The sequence below is a fragment of the Thamnophis elegans genome, chromosome 1 (genome assembly GCF_009769535.1).
Source record: "Thamnophis elegans isolate rThaEle1 chromosome 1, rThaEle1.pri, whole genome shotgun sequence".
In the NCBI taxonomy this organism is placed as follows: Eukaryota; Metazoa; Chordata; class Lepidosauria; order Squamata; family Colubridae; genus Thamnophis; species Thamnophis elegans.
In genome coordinates this window covers 131,216,418-131,237,544 of record NC_045541.1, presented here as the reverse complement: position 1 = coordinate 131,237,544, position 21,127 = coordinate 131,216,418, and the positions used below count along the sequence as shown (strand labels likewise).

The window sequence follows — 21,127 nt, the reverse complement described above, 5'->3', positions numbered from 1 at the left end:
TCCTTAGGGCTAGCTAAGAGAAAAGGGGCGAGGAGTTGGAGATCGAAGCGTTTTATGTGCGGAGCTGGTCCTTGAGTGGCGTGTAACTTCTGTATGAAAAGTCGTTTATTTTTAATTCTCTGAAAAAGGTGGGAAAGTCGCCTGCGAGAAGCAACGAAGGAAGCCCCTGCTTTAAAACCGGATGACGTCGGGAAACAAGCCGCTTCTTACACGGGCGATAACCGAAAAGGAACAACACGTTTTAATCCGAACCTCACATCTTGTGAAGGGGGGATATGCCTAGGCGTCTATGGGGAGGGAATATGATGAGATGGGTGCTGTGGTTTTACCACGCAAACCTCCAGCAGCAGAGCTGTCGCGCCCGAGCCCTGAGGCTGATGAGACGGGCTGTCATTAGCATTTCGATTCAGATATATCCAACCTGTGGGCGGCATGCAGCATTAAACAGTAATGCAGCCCCCACAAAATAATAAAAATATATTTTGAAATTAACTATATCATATATATAAGAGTGCAGAGAAGAGCAACAAAGATGATTAGGGGACTGGAGGCTAAAACATGAAGAACGATTGCAGGAACTAGTTTAATGAAAAGAAGGACTAGGGGAGACATGATAGCAGCGTTTCGATATCTCAGGGGCTACCACAAAGAAGAGGGAGTCAAACTATTCTCCAAGGCACCTGAAGATACGACAAGAAGCAATGGGTGGAAACTAATCAAGGAGAGAAGCAACTCAGAACTGAGGAGAAATTTCCTGACAGTTAGAACAATTAATCAGTGGAACAGCTGGCCTCCAGAAGTTGTGAATGCTCCAACACTGGAAGTCTTTAAGAAGAGATTGAATAACCATTTGTCTGAAGTAGTGTAGGCTTTCCTGCCTAGGCAGGGGGTTGGACTAGAAGATCTCCAAGGTCCCTTCCAACTCTGTTACTCTATATTCTGGTTGCCATTTCCCCTCTCCCACTGAGCATCATGATCACCAACAGAGAAAAACAGCCAACTGTTCTTAAGGTGGGGTGGGAGGAGGATCGGTATGCCTAGGTGGTTGCTTCGAATGGGCTGTGTTGTCGCTTGGCTGTGAAACAGCACTACAGGGTGTCCAGAAATAGCCTGGCTGACACCTGCAGAGGAAAGTGGGCACAAGAAAGTTAAAACAATTAAAGTTAAAGCACAACCATGCAGTTGTAAGCCCACTTCTTTTGGCATGTGTTCCACAAAAATGGGTTAAAGCAGACTGCATAGTTGTGGCTGACATTTTGACTTTTTCAACCCCCACGGATGCCCCTGATGATGCTGGCAGCAAGTGACCATAGCTAGTATTGGAAATAGCCAAAATGGCATTCACCCCATCCCTGTAACATAAACAGTATTAAAAAAAAAAATCATGCAAAACCCTGTGTTGGCAGAAGCAGGAGAAAATCTGCAATGCATTCATGATGGACATAATCAGCAAGACAGAAGTTGTGTATTTGGAATAGCAGCCAAAGCCAGGGCAACAGTTTGTTATCTAACAATTGTCATTCATAGTATGTTATTGAGGTATGCAAAATAATAACACTTCCCCACCGAAGCCTTCATTTTTCTATGCATCTGTTTGTCACAAAATATTCACTAAACACAAGCATTATAGGAACAATGATTCTTAACTAATAATACTATTTGTCCAGGGGCACTCTACCCTACTAATACTATCCTATAGTATGTGTGTGTACATGTGTACACACACACACACACACACACACTTCAGAACTATAGCATCTCAAGCCTTTCTGTGTACTGAGAAAATGCAAGACATGGATTTTGGTTTCCTTTGCATATTCATAGGCTCCTCAAACTGGTTGGCTGTTCATGATTTCCCTCACTCCCTATTTGTGACTCTGATATTGTGATCACTGGGTGGTCTTTGTTGACAACTCTGCCCCTTTCTTATTTAACAGCAGGCTTCAGATGCTTTCAAAGGAGAAGGAAGCCAAGGTGAGTGTTTTATGTCTGGGAACACAAGAAAGGGATCAATGTTGGGTAGTCTATTGGTGGAGGGATGCTGCAATATTTTTCCCTTCTTAAAAATTTGACTTTATATACTTGTAAATTCATGTGTCATGCTCTCTTGTAAATTTGTTTTCTTTGTATTATTTTTATAACTGTACTTCTGAGGTTAGCTACTTTTGAGTTTTAAGTTATTTTTGATCATTGGCATTGTCTTATTTGATGTGGCTCAAAACCTCCTAACCAGATATTGAGAGGTTGTTTAGGAGAGAACTTTAAACTGGAAAATGATTCACTTTTAAATACTTATATATTTGTCTTCATTCAGAGCAGTAAAGCAAGGTATGAGAGTGCAAGTGATAATTCATAATGAGCATAAATTAGGAGACTGAATTAATGTATGTCATATTCCAAAGTAGTCACATTCTTGGAATCCAATTCAGCAACAAGACTGCAGTCTCTTACAGAAAAAGTACCTAAGGGGAGCCAGAAGATACATACAGATTAAGAAAAAAACCTCAGTAAACGTCTTTCATTTTAGAATAGTTTCAAGGATTGCAAAATATGGGTGCTGTGAGACTCAACAATACTTTTTAGTGACATTTGAAACAGAAAAGTGAACAGACAACCTAGACATGGATGAGGTCCAGTAAAACTAACTTTGATACCTGATAAAATAAAGGAATTTGGGTCAAATATTCCTTGGATTTGAAATTAGAGAAATTACTTGATATGGATCTCCTGCAGTTTGAAGGTACTGCCAATCTATCATTGTAAGGTGGATACCTTGCTGACCGTAATATCTATGACCAACTGTTGTTAATCTAGATTGGTAAACAAGATCTGCCCATTTCTGGACAGGACACTGGGCTACAGTAAATCCAAAGTATTATATATTCTCAAGAGGAAAGCTTTTATTATAGTATGTGTTGCTGCTTTGAGGATTTACACTTAAGTGCAAAGAAAACATTAGCTGAGTTACTGGCTGACGTTCCTTATTGTGCACATGTTGGATGTGTGCTAATAATCTACATGAGTGATCTGCTAATAATCTACATGAGTGATGCTATTAACTCAGATTCAGAATATTATGGGATGGCTTGATTCCTGGTGATATCCAACGTAGCCATGAGTAGCCATGCTTTCTTTTGGATGTTTTTCAGTTCTCACTCTAGTTTACAGTACTTACATTCTCTGGTGGTCTTCCACTTGAGTACTGATGACATCGGCCTCTGCTAACCTTCTAAACTAACTCACGAATAGTTTATATTTGCTTTATTATTGTTTCAACTTAATTACCAGAAAAGAAATATACATATGAATAATGCAAGATAATATCAACTTTACTGGGAAAACTTACAAACAGTTCCCCAAAAAATGATAATGTTTTCTTCCTGTCCCATTTGTCAAAAACTAATCAAAAACACAAAAGGGACAGAAAAACAATAAAAGAAATAAGACCAATTCAAATAGTGCATATCAACAATCCATTTTTGCACATCAGTTTTCAATGTTGTGCAGGATGTCCTCGAGTTACAACTATTCATTTAGTGACCGCTTGAAGTTACAAACTTCATTGAAAAATAGCAATAGCAATAGCAGTTAGACTTATATACCGCTTCATAGTGCTTTCAGCCCTCTCTAAGCGGTTTACAGAGTCAGCATATCGCCCCCAACAACAATCCGGGTCCTCATTTTACCCACCTCGGAAGGATGGAAGGCTGAGTCAACCCTGAGCCGGTGAGATTTGAACAGCCAAACTGCAGAACTACAGTCAGCTGAAGTAGCCTGCAGAACTGCATTTAACTACTGCGCCACCGAAAACGTAACTTCTGTTTTCAACTTATGATTGTTGCAGCACCACCACCACCCTTCATGCGATGAAAATGAAGGCACTTGGCAACTGCCATGAATTTGCGACAGAGGTCCTATCCTGGGCTCATGTAATCACAGTGTGCAAGTTTCTCAGCCAGCTTCCGATAAACAAAGTCAATGGGGAAGCCAGATTAACTTAACAAACACGTTACTAATTTAACAACTACAGTGATTCACTTAACAACTATAGCAAAAAAGGTTGTTAAATGGGGCAAAACTCACTTAACAACGGCCTGATTTAACAAGAGAAAATCTGAGCTCTGTTGTGGTCATTAAATCAAGGATTACTTGTATTATAGTTTTTTTTTACCAGGTCCCATGTCCAAAATATCCAGAAATCTTGATAAATTCCAAATACTAGAGTTATATCCAAGAAGATAAATGATACAGTGATAAATCAGTTAATCCTATTACATTGTGAACCTGATAGCAAAGATTGCTTTCTTCATATTCATCAACCAGGCTCTCATTAGGAGTGTTTTAAACTTACTAACTTGGGCAAGATGTAACATTTAATCTACCAACAGGTAGATTAGCGTTTTGTTTTTCTTGCACTGACTATTTTATTTGCAGAGTCCTCAATATCTGATTTGTACACTGTACACTGCAGTTAATCACATATGTGTTTACATACTAAATATATTTTATTCTTTTCTTTCTGCTCCAGATTCCTAGCTAATTAAAATATAAAAAACAAAGTCCCAAGGCACCTCTGCTCTCAAAATCAAAAGCTGTATCTCCCTCTACAATTTTCACTGTTTTACTGGATATCAATTCATTGTCCTGAAAGAAGAAAGAGTTATGAATGTGAATAGTATTGCTAATCAATATAATTATATTCCTAGTTCTATATGTGTAGATGGACAAAAAGGAGAGTTTTGTACTGAAGGAAATTATTCTTTTCGCCCTCCTTATTATGAATCGATTATATCTCATCTTCTTAATCAGTCAGAAGTAAATAGTGAGCTAGATATAAGCTTTCTTCTCCCCTGCTCACAGAAAGCTGAGCACCCATCTTCTAGGGAAGCTATTGCCATGAGTCCATTGCCTACCTATGGTTTTGGTAACACAACCCAATTCCATAATGAACAATTACAAGCTAAGAGAGCTAGAGTGGAAAATATTATCCAGGGAATGAGTATCATGCCAAACCCAATAGTGTCCGGTACTCTGGAGGAACAGGACCACAATTTTGAGAAAGGAAAGGAAAGCAGTAGACAGAACAAGAGGAAACAAAAACTTCCTCAACAGCAAAGTTTGCCAGGAATTTCCCTAACAAGACCTCCTAGAAGCAGCATCTCAGCAGAAGAATTCCTTCAGCTGAAAAAACAGCTCTATACTTTGCAACATCAGTTGAAGCAACTTGGAGACAGGTTTCTTCAACGTGATGAGGAAAATGATTCTAATCCAAGCCAAGAAAGTATAGAGAGAACTATGGGCTTGTTGAAGATGTATAGTGGAAAGATAGACACCAACAGTCAAGTGTTGTGTTGCGACCAGCATAAAGATTGTTTATGGAAAAGCACACCCAGAGTAAGAGACCTTGTGCTGTCAGAGAAAGAAGATACAGGCATTCAAAATTTGGAAGAAAAAACACTTTCAGAAATATTAAAACAAGAATTAACACAGGTAATGACACACGCTGTAGATTCAGTTTTGAAAAAGATCTTGCCTAAATCATCAAGCCTTCCATCTCAGTTGCCCAATAATTCCATAGGGACAGCTGTTGGAAGAAATATACCCAGTAAGTGGCTGCCTAAGATTTCTTCTCCTAAAGGTCCTATATCATTAATTGCAGAAAAATCTCTAGGCTTTCCTATTGACCCCATCCAAACAAAAAGAGAGAGAAAACTTTGCCAGGCACCAGAGAATTTTCCCTTGATCTTGACCTCTGAAGTTCAAGAAAATGGCATTCTTAGTCAAATGTTATTCTGTGGTCAAAAAGGCCATTGGAACAGTCCTCCAAGAATGGTATCTCCTGAGTCTTTAGAAGTGCCATGGCAACCAATCAAACTCAAACCATCAGGCATGAAACAACAATATCCACCGCGCTTGGAAAGTTTGGCTTCTCTTCCTTCTACAAATCCAATGCTTGCTGAAATGCATGCAATGGTGGATGGAGTGTACTTCTCAGCAAGAAATATATCCTTTAGAGGTCTTTAAAACCTCTTTGAATTTAGGGTAGGAGAGACAGCTTGCATGCAACTCATTAATACCCATTTAATATTCCCCAAACATTTCTGAAGTGGTTAGAGTCAATCTTTCCTGACAATTTGAATCAAATGAGGGCTTTATTTGTTCCATTTTATCCTCCTTAAAAAAGTGACACTGCACAAAAAAGATTGAGCCTATTTTTGCCAAGAGGTAAGAGACAAAAGGCAAGACTTAAGACATCGTTCCCTTTGGAATCCCCAAAAACATTTTGAAATGTTTTGTTTCTCCTATAGCCACATCCCTTTAGTTGCCACTTGCCAAACAAATTAATAGTCTATTATTTATAAGAAAGATGCTTGAATGCTATTACCTTGATGTAAAATCTGAATTGTGCTACCTGTATTTTTCGGTCTATAAGACGCACTTTTTTGTCTCCCAAAAGGGGGTAAAAATGTCTGTGCGTCTTATAGACTGAATATTGCCGAAGCCCCGCCCACCCACTGGCCATTTTTTGGCCTCTGAACACCCCATTTTCAGACTTTTGGGGGGGGGGTTAGGCCTTTTTTCAGCCTGTTTTGGGGGCTTTTTTCTGCCCATTTTTGAGGCTTTTTTCTGCCTATTTTTCAGGTTTTGGGGAGAACTTTTTTTGGGGAAAAATGGCCCGAAAAAAGCCTAAAAAATGGGCCCAAAAGCCTTGAAAAATGAGTAGAAAAAAGCCTCAAAAGGGCCAAAACAAAGCCCCCCCACAAGGGCTGAGAATGCAGCATACGGAGGCCAAAATCTTCCCCCCCCCTCTTCTATATTTAGGTGCGTCTTATAGTCAGGGGTGTCTTACAATCCGAAAAATATGGTATTTCCTTCTACTCTTGTAAAATGAATTTAAATGAAAGCTGTCACTGCAGAGAGAAATGTTACACAATACTAGGCTATATATCCAAAGTTACTTTTATGACAATGAGTTAACTGATTTCTACTTTCATCAATCAGATGAAGCATAAAATAAAAAAATAGGCCTCCATTGCTAGTCTCCATTGTACAGGTTTAAGACAATATTTCCATTATAGTGGCACTATTGGGCATCTTTATGTTCTGGCCGGGACATCACCCTTTAGGTGTTAATCTGTATTTCTTTACACGTCTTCCAAGATGAGATCCTAGATTTTTTCCCCCAACGTCTCATCTGATAACATTGCTATTGTATTTATATAGAACACGTCAATAGAAAGGAATCTCATGGGGACATGTAGCATTGGTTGGGCTGTGCAGAATATCTGATTTGAGGAGTACAGTAGGATTTGGAGCATACCTGGGCTTTCAAGTACCATCTGCTCCTGGAAACACTTTTAAAGCAAAAATGCTTTCTTGGGCTTGTATGAGAGCAGTCTGCAGCTGATTTGTAATTGCAGAAAAAATGGCTTTTAATGTAAGGCATTCCCAATAGGTGGTACACATCCTGTCCAGAGGTAGGTTGCTCCCGGTTCGGCCCAGATTGGGCGAACCAGTAGTGGCGATGGCAGGAGGCTCCGCCCACCTGCCTGGATGCTTCTATGCAAGCACAGAAGCGTCGCACGCATGAGCGAACTGGTAGTAAAAAAAATGGAAACCCACCACTGATCCTGTCCTATGCATTTAGATAGCTGTACAGCCCCAAGTTGGGCAAATATTTTTTTCCTTGACTCCAGAATAAATCCAGGAAGCTTTGACCCCAGGCCATCTGAAAAAGGCTAAACTGATGTTCTTCTTCTCGCGCTATCCCACATCTTCCCTGTTGAAAGCTTATTTTCCAGATATACAGGTAAGCTTAACTTCATGTATTTCATTGCTAACGTATAACAGATTCTCCAAAAAAACCCTTAGCAGAGCATGGATATTTGTGAAAACTGGAAAGGGAAGCAAAGATGATGCAAAAATTAAGTACCAATTATATTATGTCCAGCTGTGTACAAAATCCTTGCAGATTGACACTGTACCCATGATCTTTGCCTAATGACCACTTGTTCAGAAACTATTGACCTACTGTATATTAACACCAACAAAGTGGTACTTATGACCTTGACGTTCTGACTGTTGCAATATCCCTTATGACATTGCATGTCCATGTGATTGCTGTGTGCAACCATCTCTCTCAGCTTCCTATACACAAATTCAGTAGGGAAGCCAGCAGAAAGTTTCAAGTGGTAACAATCCAGAGTGATTTTCTTAACAACAGCAAGCCAAAGTGCTGGAATTTCTGTCAATAAGTGCACAATCACGTGACATCATACTTTACTATTATATTTCTTAGTAATGGAAATTCCACTTCCAGTTACTTCGTTATGAAAGGACTACCTATATGCAATGGTGGGATTCAGCCAGTTTGCACCACTTCGGGAGAACCGGTTGTTAACTTTCTGAGCAGTTTGGTGAACTGGTTGTTGGAAGAAATTATTAGGGCAGAGAATCGGTTGTTAAATTATTTAAATCCCACCACTGCTAGGGAATGTTTTTGGAGGAAGCACATACACAGATATAATACAATGTAGTGTCCAGATGTTGAAAGAAATGTCCTTCTGGGTTCAGCTCCAAGTGGGGAAGAAGACACTGGAGACATGGAGGCTGCTTGGAAAGATGGTTTATTGTTGGACAGGGCCACATGGCTTGAGCCCTGAACAGAAAAGGTGATCACATGTTTCAGTGTTGATGGAGAAGAAGAGAGAATGACTGAGGAAGGGGCTTGCTAGGCTTTTTATACCCTGTTTAGTCCCACCTCTCTGTTTCCTGTTCCTGTGTAAGAAATGTATTCTGATTGGTTGTCAGACTCCAATGGTGCCATGCAGGGGGCTACTCCCTAGGCTGTGATAAGTTCTCAGATGCCTTGTGGTCAGCTGAGTATATTATCATGCCTTTCTGTAGCTGCTGGTGAAGTCTTTATTATGTAAAGTGGGCTAGCCTGGCTAGTCTTAATGACCCATTAACGGGGGATGGGCAGAAAGCTACAGGCAACTATTCTGTCTTTTAAAACATGTTTCTTACTTTTCACATCCAGAGAAATATTCTGCCTTTTCAATATTTCCTATGATATTTCATTTTTCTGGGAGAGGGCTGGATGATAACTTCCCACACAGAGAAAACAGAAGTTCGCATATAATGCAGTGTTAACTTTTTTAACAGTTTACTCGCTGTATCACCTCCCAGCTCATCAAGTGGTTTAGCAATTTCCGTGAATTTTATTACATCCAGATGGAAAAATTTGCAAGACAAGCTCTCTTGGAAGGAATCACTGAACTCGGTGATCTTATCGTTACCAGGGACTGTGCTCTCTTCCAGATCCTCAATGTCCATTACAACAAAGGGAATGATTTTGAGGTGAGACTATATTTGAGTAGCATAGAAAAAGCACCATCCACAATCTCTTCAGATCAGAATACCACAGAGATCACCTTAGCTTAATTATTATTTATTGTGAAACTAATTGAGGAAGCTGTATCACAGCCCTGCATCTCAAACAATGGTGATACTGATTACATTCTGATCCTACTATTTAGAGACTTAAAGTGTTGAAATACTACCTGAATTATCTAATAAGAATAACAGAAGTTTCTATTCCAAATACATTTAATGAAGTAACAATGTAGCTGCTTAAATGATAACATTATGTGGTGTAAGTACTTGAGCAGTTGTTCACACATATACAGTCTTCTCTGTGATTGTTCTGCTACTGTTGAATGCAAAGCCCCATGCATACTGTATTCCTTTGTCACATTTTGTTAAGGAGGATCTTAACATTAAGGGTGTTTTTGTTATTCTGATGGATATTTATATTGATGTTTTTAAATTGTGAACCGTATAAAGTTTTTTAGAGAACAGGTACAGAACAATACATAACGGGATAATTAAATAAGATACTCTTAATGGATGAGTCCCTGCTCGACAGGATCCAATTCTGATATTAAACCATAATGGTTAGAGGTAGATGGTTTTAGGACCATGAATTGACAATTTATCAATTATGGTATAAAATTAATGGTAACTTGGGGAACATAGGTAGTTTCTAGCAAACACCGCAGTGCAATAGCTTTGCTAAAATGAGGCTGATCGTTGATCATACAGGTGTCAAATTAATAAACTTTTCCTAAACTTTTCATTCTATCTTCACAGGTTCCTGATGGTTTCTTGGATGTTGCCAGTCTGACCCTTCAGGAATTCTTTAGTGCTGTCAGAGCAGGGCGGGATTTGGATCCTTCCTGGAAAAAACCAATTTACAAAATAATTTCCAAGCTTGATAGTGAGATCCCAGATGTATTTAAATCCTCTAATTGCCCTAAGGAATTTACCCAAGATTAATGTACAGTGATCATGGCATGTGATTGAAATGATTCTACATTTACTGTTGTGTAAGTTTTGACTGTATACTAAGGCAACAATTGAAATCTGAATCAACAGAGAAAGTACGATCAATATTCTAATATTTTATAAATATATGAAAGGAACATTTTGGGACTATATACAGAAACGTTTTCGGGTGTATCCCTTAGTTGTATGTTTTATTACTTATTTATTAAGCAAACTATATAAGCAGACATATAGCTGCCTGTCTACCAAAAGGAACACTTTGCAGTAACAGAATATAGTACCGTACATTAAAAAGACGATGAGGGTCCAATAAAACTTGCAATCATTTGTCTACCATCTCTTTCATTTACTCCACCACTGGATCCACTGGATTCAGTATCTGGGAGAAAATCCAAGTTTTCACTATTTCTCTGAAGGCCCAATTGGATTGGGGCCATCTGTATATCTGGGGAGAGGATGTTTCATAAATCAGATGCCAGGCAGAGAAGGCAAACCCCACTGAAGCCCTATAGGCAACACCGTTTCATCAAGGATTGTTTTCTACAATCCTTCTTTATCTCCTCTGAAAAAGAATGCGGAGCCAAGCTGCAGTGTGATCAGTCAATAGTATGATAGGATAAATAATAAATATGATACATTTCCTTGAAATCTACTGAATTGCCATAAATGTTTATAAGATAATACTTCTGTACAATTACCTAATACAGTGGTGTCACTCATGTCACAGTGGCGTCATGTGACGTATCAGGACTTTCTCCCCCTTTGCTAAACTGGGTATGGGCATGGCCAGTGCGTGACACATTTGGCCCATGGGCTGGGAGTTTGACAGCCCTCATCTAATACATCCATTTAAATTCTGTTATTTTTTTCTCAGAATATGAACTCTTAAAATACTCTGTTATAAATATGAATTTAGGCACATTCTACTTTTGTTCAATGGTCCTAACAGAATTTATAGATCCCTTAGCATAATGAGCTACCTTTAGAAAACTAATGTTTGAAAAGGAGGGGCAATACATTTATTATTAAATAAGCATCTACATCATGGGTGTCAAACTCACGTTGTCACGTTGTTGTCACTTGATGTTTTTTCCATTCGTGGAGGTGGGGTAGACATGGCCTGCGGATAATGCATCCAGCCCGCGGGCCCCCAGTTTCACACTCCTGATCTACATTAACATTTATACCTTGTGCCATTCTTTCAAGAAACATAGTGTTCTCATTATATTGATTTCTGTCATTTTCATGTCTTCATTTCATGCTCAGGCCATGAGTGAGACAACCTTAAGTCTTCCTAAATTGTACCAGAGTTAAAATACTATTTCCCTCCTTAGTCTGACAAAGGTCAAGCCTGAAGTTAGCAAAATCTATTAAGCTACTAGGGAGGGAAATCAGGTGACCGGCAGGACAGGGAAAAGCAGCACTAGATGCAGGAAATGGATATGTAATGTGGACAGTGGATTTCAGGCTGGTATAAAAACAATACTTACTGACTCAAGATGAGTGACTACAACTTTACCTCCACCATGGGAAAATTCCTTTTGCTTTCATAGTCTCCTTTGTCTGCATCTCACTCTCTGGCTCATGTCTTATCTAGAAGAGTGGTAAGACTATGTCATCTCTTGAATGAGATTAGTAATGACTCTTAATTGGGATCACAGAGTAACCCGGCCCTATGCCAATAACCCCATTCCCCAAAAGGATAAGAACATAGGAAGATGTTTTATATCAGGTCACACTCTCTGTCCATCCAGTGCTGTACTATTTAATTGAACAACAGTTCTCTGCAGTGTCTCTTGTTACCTACATTAAAAATATCACTTAATACGTTCCCTTTAAATTGTAAGGAATCTGAAGTTTGTGTGTTTTGCTTCTCTTCGTTCAAATTCTCATCCTGACAACTGGCTGACAGCAATGCCCGTTTTCTTAATTAAACGTATTTCATAGGGTTGTTGTGAGAATGAAGAACTATATTTTGAGTTCCCTGGGAAAATAAAAACGTAATAAATTAATACATTTTTTTGCTGGACTTTTGCCTGGTTGCATTTTCTTGAGTTACCCCAATAAAAAGTGTAATAGGTTAGCATTTTGATGTTGCAAATTCAACATAGATTCCATTGTGAACCAAGGAAAGATTATAATGGCCCTAGAAATTCTGAAGGTGCAGTTATTTCTAACTGTAGATAACTGGGCATGAGATTTACCTAGGCTGTAATTTGGTCAATTCATCTCAGTCAATCCAAACGAAGGTTTGGATTATAAACAAGATTAGAAAGAGTTAGCCCTGTGCCTTCCAGCGGCTGCCATTGGAAATCAGCAAGTAGCGATACTGTCATAATGTAAATGAATTGAATCCTAATTCAGCCACCAAACATTGAAAAATGAAACCGGCGGGCGAAGAGACGTCAAGAGTCGGAGGCTGCAGTTGTGCACTAGCAGCGTCCCACGGTCGTCCCCCCGCCCCGTCCCCGTCCCCGCCCCCGCCCCCGCCTCCGCAGAAAGCCGGGCGAGCGAGGCACCGCCCAGCGCACACTGTCCATTCGGCGAAGGGCCGAGAAAGAGGAGGAGCTCCGCGGGCCTTATGCAGATGAGGCGCCGGCGCGGGGCATTGTGGGGAAGCGACAAGTGCGGCGCACGGAGGATCGCGAGTGTGTGTGCCTCCCACGGCCTCCGCTCGCGGTGTTGTCAGCAAGTTTCCGTGTGTGAGAAGCGTGATCTGGAGGAAGTGGGCGACGTACTATGGGCCACCATGAGCTGAAGTGAGTGGAGCGATGATGGGAGCGGGTCCCGGCGCGAAGCAAAGCATACTTACCTGGCAGGGGAGACACCTTGATCATGAAGGAGGTTTTCCCAGGGTGAGGCTCATCCATTGCACTTCGGGTGTGCTGACCCCTGCGATTTCTCCAAATGCGGGAAACTCGACTGCATAATTTGTGGTAGTGGGGGACTGCGTTCGCGCTTTCCCCTGATTTTTCTGGTTAAAGGATAGATCAATATATTTTTTTTGTATCGGTCACTGCATTACGAGCATGTGTATTTTTAGTGCTTCGCTAGTTCTCTACTTCACTCTCACCAGAACTCCCACGGAAACATCTCTTATCCTTAGCCGTGCCCTACAAGAAGCTCCTATCTCATCACCACCTTTCCCTTAGGTTCCTCTCCAAACTCACAGCCCGCAGGATGGATGAGTCACTTGCTGGCCAAGTCCAAGTTTTCAGATTGAACTTGAGGGGGGAGTAGAAGTCTAAGTCCTTAATATCAGAGAGTGATGATAATATATGAAATACTAATGCCCTGATCATCATTTCGAAAAATATTTTTGTTACCAAGCACCTAGAAGCCAAGAGGAACATACATGCCAAATTTCAATTTTGTAGGCTTTACAGTTCTGGAGATTTCTTGATTCCTGTGTGTTTTGGCATTTATATATATAGATTCTCAAATCCAATGTTTTCTTGGAGAAACATGGAAAGAGGGTCTCATAATTCTAATCACTAGATCAGTGGAAATTGCTAAGGAAACAGCCAACCTCTGGTAGGCCCATTTTTCACCATCTCTGAGCCTCTGTGCGTACCCTGCACTTACCTGCATCCAAAATGGGCTGCGAGGGGACTCATGGGAGGGTGGGGTTGGCGGGCCCAGCCAGGACTGGGATTTGGGGATTCTCCGAACTGCATAGAATCTTAGCTAGAGGTTCTTCTGAACCCCTGCGAACCCCCAGCAGCCCATTAGTACTGTGTGTCAAAGTCTAGGTGGTCAAGATACATACTATATGTCCGGTCTATGAAAATTAAGTCATTTTAGGGAGGTAATCAATCTGAGAAATGGTCAACTATGGAAACTTTATTGTATTTGACTGAGTTGGTTGCATGTTTTTTTCCCCCTAAGAGATCCCCTACCTGCTGGCAGCAAAGGCGGCAGCTTTTTTTTTACCAAGGCCTGCACACTGGAAATCACTGTTCCTCCTGGATCCTCAGCTGACCTTAGAACACCATTTGTCAGCTGTGACTAGGGGGACCTTTGCCCAGGTTCGCCTGGTGCACCAATTGCGACCCTACCTGGATCGGGAGGCTCTTCAGACAGTCACTCATGCCCTCGTGACCTCAAGACTGGATTACTGTAACACGCTCTACATGGGGCTGCCCTTGAAGAGTGTTCGAAGACTCCAGCTGGTCCAGAATGCAGCCGCACGAGCGATCGTGGGTGCACCCAGGTACACCCACGTCACACCTATCCTCCGCGAGCTGCACTGGTTACCCATTAGTCTCCGGATCCGCTTCATGGCATCAGACCTGGGTACCTGAGAGACCGCCTCCTGCCGATTACCTCCCATAGACCGATTAGATCACACAGGTTAGGCCTTCTCCGGATCCCATCTGCCAGCCAATGTCGGCTGGCGACTCCCCGGGGGAGCCTTCTCTGTTGCAGCTCCAGCCCTCTGGAACGATCTCCCCGTGGAGATCCGGACCCTCACTACCCTCCCAGCCTTCCGCAAAGCCGTTAAGTCCTGGCTGCTCCAGCAGGCCCGGGGGCTTTCGAAATATCCAGCCCCTCGGAAATTGTGACTGTTGTATATTTTAATATGTTGTCTTGTGTATTATCCCCCTCCCTTGTTTTATTGTAAGCCGCCCAGAGTCCTTCGGGAGTGGGCGGCATACAAGCTCAATAAAACAAACAAACAAACAAACAATTTAACCTGGTACTTAAGCTATTTATGATTAGTTATAAAGAAAAATGTAAAATACATAGAACTTTACCCTTTTTAAGCAGCTTGATATTTTACTGTGAATCTAATTAGGAACAAAGGTTTAGGAGAGTTGTTTCCCATGGTGGGAGATATGTATCATATATTTGTGGAACGGTTGTCTGTCTCCTTAGCAATTTCCACCGATTTAGTGCAAATGAAGAATTATCAGAGCCTCTTTCCACAAAAGTCCGAGGAAAACCGGATGACAATATAGCGAAACAAAAAAAGACATCCTCGTAAGGTAACAATGACCCACAAAAACAAAATCCATTGATCTATCCTTTAACCAGAAAAATCAGGGGAAAGCGCGAACGCAGTCCCCCACTACCACAAATTATGCAGTCGAGTTTCCCGCATTTGGGGAAATCGCAGGGGTCAGCACACCCGAAGTGCAATGGATGAGCCTCACCCTGGGAAAACCTCCTTCATGATCAAGGTGTCTCCCCTGCCAGGTAAGTATGCTTTGCTTCGCGCCGGGACCCGCTCCCATCATCGCTCCACTCACTTCAGCTCATGGTGGCCCATAGTACGTCGCCCACTTCCTCCAGATCACGCTTCTCACACACGGAAACTTGCTGACAACACCGCGAGCGGAGGCCGTGGGAGGCACACACACTCGCGATCCTCCGTGCGCCGCACTTGTCGCTTCCCCACAATGCCCGGCGCCGGCGCCTCATCTGCATAGGACCCGCGGAGCTCCTCCTCTTTCTCGGCCCTTCGCCGAATGGACAGTGTGCGCTGGGCGGTGCCTCGCTCGCCCGGCTTTCTGCGGAGGCGGGGGCGGGGGCGGGGACGGGGACGGGGCGGGGGGACGACCGTGGGACGCTGCTAGTGCACAACTGCAGCCTCCGACTCTTGACGTCTCTTCGCCCGCCGGTTTCATTTTTCAATGTTTGGCGGCTGAATTAGGATTCAATTCATTTACATTATGACAGTATCGCTACTTGCTGATTTCCAATGGCAGCCGCTGGAAGGCACAGGGCTAACTCTTTCTAATCTTGTTTATAATCCAAACCTTCGTTTGGATTGACTGAGATGAATTGACCAAATTACAGCCTACTTAAATCTCATGCCCAGTTATCTACAGTTAGAAATAACTGCACCTTCAGAATTTCTAGGGCCATTATAATCTTTCCTTGGTTCACAATGGGCACACAGCCCAGCTGCAGCCTCCAAGTCTTGGCATCTGTCCGCCCGCCCACCTCTTCATCTTTCAGTGTTTCGGGGACTGCTGATTTTCACCAGAGCCTTCACTGGTTTTAACGGTGCTACTCTTCCTGTCTTGCTTCAGTTAACCGGATGTATGCCCTGGACGGCTGAAATGTTGATCAATTAAGGCGAGGAAAAAAAGCTCCTCGAAGTAGGTGTGATGGGGTAGAAGTGCCAGGCCAGTTGGAGAAGTTATTCCATGCATCTCCCCCTGGGAAGGAGTGGCATTAAGAGGCTGCAGTCAAGCCCACTCTTGTCCTGAAATGTAGCCTCGGGGTGCAGCTATTTCATAAAACATTTTCATCTTTGAGCAGATATGGACAATGTTCCAGTGTTCCCTTAGGTACGACTTAGGCCTGTGCATTTCAAATACTGGCCTATGGAATATAGACGGGTGGGTATAAACTCCCTCATTGTGAGAGATTGCTTTATTACTTCACACCTTGTAGGTTACCTGCAAGTCCTCATAGAAGAGTGGTGGTGGTGATGATGATGGGGCAGGCCTTGTGCATGGAACTGGCAAAGTGAATCCCTGGGAAATTCCCTTCCTCTGCTTTTCTTATAGACTAGCCTGGGCAGCAGAAGGTGGAGTGAAACTGGCTGGCCACCTCTTTGCTAACCAGGGAGGAGTTCCACTCCTGATAATGGCGGTGGAGAATTGGATATTACTAGAACAACTCTTGCCTGTTTCAGCAAACATTGCTGTCCTTCAGTTGGGGTATTTTATCTATTTTATTTATTACTAGCTGTACCCAGCCACGCATTGCTGTGGCCCGGTCTGGGCATAGTGGGGCGGCAGGTGGGTGCTGCCGTTGGTCAGGACTCGGGGCTGCTGGGCCAGGTAAGGCTGGTTGGGGGAGACGGCGCCGGGGCTGTCGGCCTCGTGGAAGTTGTTGAGCTTCTCCTTGGTGGCTGGGGGGGAGTGAAATGTCCAGGATCTCGGAGGAGAATTCCTCAGTGTGACACCTCACGGGGCACTCAGGGCCTGCCCCAGCCCCGCTGCATCTCAGGCTGACACCGCTGCTGCCGCCCCTTCGGAGCCGCCTTGGCAAGGCCGTAGCTCGCTCGCTGTGAGGGGTGGTGGTGGAGAATGTGCGTGGCCGGTTGGGCTGAGGAGACGCTCCGCCTCTGCCTCCTCTGGAGCTCCGCTGAGATGGCCGGGGGTAGGCTGGTTTAAGGGCGGGTGGAGGCGGCTGAGGGATGGTGCAGGTGGCACCCCACCGGAGACATCAAAGGCTTGGCAGGAGGGGAGGGGAGAGAGGGGAGGAGGAGGCCAAAGGGCCTCGGCTCCCCTTGGCGGAAATGGCCGAAGCTCGTCAGAGGAGGGCGGAAAGGGTGCGGCCGCAGCCCAGCCACACATATAAAGGGACAATTGGGACGAAACTGGAGAGAGGATGAACTGTTCCAAATATACTATACTCACTAAATGAATGCTATGGTAAATGACACAGCTCAATTCCAACGCAATGTCACATGAAATAATTAAATCAAAATGAAAATAATTCAAAATCTATGAAAATTCAATATAACAATGCAATCGGAAACATTGAAATGGAATCATGAAATATTTAGTATAGGGTGTGTTGCTTTTACATCCACTAGATGGCGCTGGTTTTCAAAAAAGGATGCTTTCACAGGTGTGACATCTATATAATATACACAGGTGTGACATCTATATAATATACATATTTAAAAACATTCGCGTATTCGAATGCAACGTTGTGTCAAAATTTCAAAACAATTGGTGAAGAACTTTCAGAGATTAGCGATTTTGAACAAACAACAATTACATTTTTGTTTATATAGATTTATATGAGTCTTGACAATTTGTCCTGTGAGCACTTTGTTTTCTCTTCCTGGCATCTGCTGTCAAGGCAAAGTCACCCACCCAGGGGAGTTCTGTCTGTATTGGCTGCTGCTGAAAGCAATAGGAACTGAGCTGTTCCCATGTTGCACATCATTTCATTTATTTAATGGATTTCTAAGGCTGCTCACTTGGATGATTTATGAAGGGTCCAATCTATCACAAAAGCCAACGTTTAAAACAATAACCCTGCTGGGAAGAATAAATCAGATGTGTTGCACTGATGCTGGTGTTTATCAGGACCATGCATAAAAGTACCGTATTTTTCAGACTATAAGACTCACCGGTGTATAAGACACATCAAGATTTCGAAGAGGTAAGTAAGAAAAAAAAGTTTTTGTACTCTCCGGCCTCCAGGAACACTACAGGCTTCAGCAAGACTTGTGGAAGGCAAAAATGGCCCCCCTTGCAAATAATTGGTGGAAAATGGGCCATTTTTCGCAAATATGAGGGAATTTTCCCCATTCCCCAGCCCTGCTGAAGCCTGCAGAGTGCTTTGGGGGCTGGGGGAAGGGTAAAACATCTGTTTTTGCTGTATTCGGTGTATAAGATGCACCAATATTCCCATGCTCTTTTTTGGGGGGGGGAAGGTGCGTCTTATGCTCCAAAAAATACGGTAACTCAGAGCCTGCTTGAGCTCTCCATTTTCTTGAAAGCCAGAAGGGTTGGGCAACATTGATTGTGATGGTGGATACATATCCCATCAACACCTAAGATACAAAAGTGTTATAAATCACTAAAATGCAATATAGGCAATGGAGTGTCAGGCCCAATGCTCTCCTTCTTACTGTTTAAATTATCAATTAATTCGCAATTTGATAGGCTACTATTTGATTCAAAATTTTGTTCTCTTTAATACCTGGATTGTCTTGTCATGAAGCTGTTTTACTTTCGATGTAAAAAAACCTAGGTCTTTCCCCACTTGCATCTAATAATGGCACAAACTAACAGTTCCTGGCAGATGCCTGCTTCATTTATGGGTTCCCTCTGCCATTCTTTATGCAGTCAAGTCTCCAATATTTGTCACACATTTTGGGTAATAAAATGATTTAGATTTCATAGTAGAGAGAAATAACAAGAACAGCTGTTCAAAAATTTGATTCAGAGTTTTGATTGAAATTGAATAACATGCCTCCAAGTGATCTAGGGTTTAGCTAAGTGGTAACCTATGCTGAGAGTGAGATAGAATTACCATATTTTTGGACTATAAGATGCACTGGTGTATAAGATGCACCAAGAGTTTGAAGAGGTAGGTAAGATTTTTTTTTGTCCTCTCTGGTCCCAGGAGCACTGTGCAGGCTTCAGCTGGGATGGGGGAAGGCAAAAACGGCCCCCCTTTTTGCGAGAATCAGGCACTTTTTCGCAAAAACAGACTGTTTTTTGCAAAAATGGAGGCATTTTTGCCTTCCCCCAGCTCTGCTGAAGCCTGCAGAGTGCTGTTGAGGCTGGGGGAAGGCACAAATGCCTCAATTTCTGTGAAAAATGGCACATTTTTCACCAAAATGGGGTGTGAGGGTGTAGCTTCGGGAGGCCAAAAATGGCTGTATTCGGTATATAAGACGCACCAACATTTCAACGCTCATGGGGGGGGGGAGGTGCGTCTTATACTCTGAAAAATATGGTAAGTCTCCCTTAATTATATGTATTAAAGTAGTATTTATTTATTTAGCAGGGTTTATTCTGATGCTATTCAAAAGGCAGTTTTACAGAATGTGAAATCTGTTAGGCCTTGTGTCACTTGGTTAATCCAGTGACTGGCAACAGGATAGATTTGCAATGGAGGCAACACATTTCTTGCTAACCTAGTTTTCTCCTTGCTCAAGGAAGAGCAGAAGCATCTTGACACAGATTGTTGAAGCCTTTTGGGCATGCTTGTTCTGATTCAGTTTGGAAATTTGAATCAAACTGGCATGATTTGACGAATTGGTACATTTGGCTTTTTGAACCAAATTGATCTTTTAGATCCAGTTTAATTGTCTTAATATGTACCAAGTGGAAATTTTCTCTTTGTATGCTGCCAATATTAGAAGACTGTACATTGTTATGGATTAATTGATTGTCATTAATTTGAGAAAATAAATCCCATAACCACTACCATGTCTGGTCTATACATAACAACAAATACATTTCAAATATTTTTTATTTTTTTTAATACAATTTATGCTTACCCAACATAAAGTCTTACAAAATTTTACTACATTTAAAAAAGTACATGAAGAATATTGTAGTGTGGATCAACTTGCATTCTTGTGGTCTTGGTCTCCAATTCTCAGGAGACTACAGGTGTAGTCAAGAATTCTTCATTGAGCTCCACAGAAATACAATGTTAACTTGCAATTCAGCAAGAAGCTTTCAAAAATAATATTAGTTACTTCATTTAAATAGCTATCAGTTTCCTGTGCATAAAAAACATTCCTCCCGGGAAATATTGCAGAACTACAGGTTTTAAACAACCATCTTGAAGGTGGATCTAGGACAACTTGCCCAGGCCAGCTTAGCTCACCGCTACCAAATCGCCACAAGACAACGCCACATGGCCAACTTGCTGTGGGCAGCTGGAGGGATCGCTGGCAAGTGGATTGGCAGAGTGCAGAGGAGTGATTGGGGGTTTCTCATTTCCACAACTCTTACCTGCCTCCAAACTCCAGGTCAAAAAGGCCAGAGATGGGAGCGGTGGATGGGGTGGGCAGCAGGGAGGGGGTGGCAACAAAGGCCCCCCCATTTTCACACATCCCACACTGCCACCATTCCCAGTCTCTGTGGCCCAGAGTTTGGCATGGTGGTAGCCGGGGTTGTGAAAATGGGATGCCCCCGGATACCGGCACCTGCCTGCCCCACTCATTGCTACTGCAGTCCCTGACCTCTTTGGCCTGGAACTCAGCAGGGATGGCAATGGTGTGAAAATGGGAAGCCCCTGGCTGCCACCACCATTCTGTGCTCTGCCCACCAGCTCACTTGCC

At 42.5% G+C, this 21,127-nt stretch overlaps 1 protein-coding gene and 2 non-coding genes across 3 annotated transcripts; 2 read left to right on the top strand and 1 right to left on the bottom strand.

Moving 5' to 3' along the window:
• The first annotated feature begins 895 nt into the window (after nucleotides 1–895).
• Nucleotides 896–10,646, top strand: PROX2 (prospero homeobox 2). The gene is given in 5 exon segments (XM_032231598.1): nucleotides 896–1,974; nucleotides 4,529–6,016; nucleotides 7,698–7,810; nucleotides 9,166–9,360; nucleotides 10,153–10,646. Coding segments are annotated over 4 exon segments (1,848 nt in total). The 5' UTR covers nucleotides 896–1,974; nucleotides 4,529–4,662; the 3' UTR covers nucleotides 10,339–10,646.
• A 2,505-nt stretch (nucleotides 10,647–13,151) lies between these two features.
• On the top strand, nucleotides 13,152–13,315 carry LOC116523745. Its single transcript, XR_004257115.1, has one exon. It is a non-coding gene; the product is annotated as a U1 spliceosomal RNA (small nuclear RNA).
• Nucleotides 13,316–15,390: 2,075 nt separating this feature from the next.
• Nucleotides 15,391–15,554, bottom strand: LOC116523738. The gene has a single exon (XR_004257109.1). It is a non-coding gene; the product is annotated as a U1 spliceosomal RNA (small nuclear RNA).
• Nucleotides 15,555–21,127: the final 5,573 nt, after the last annotated feature.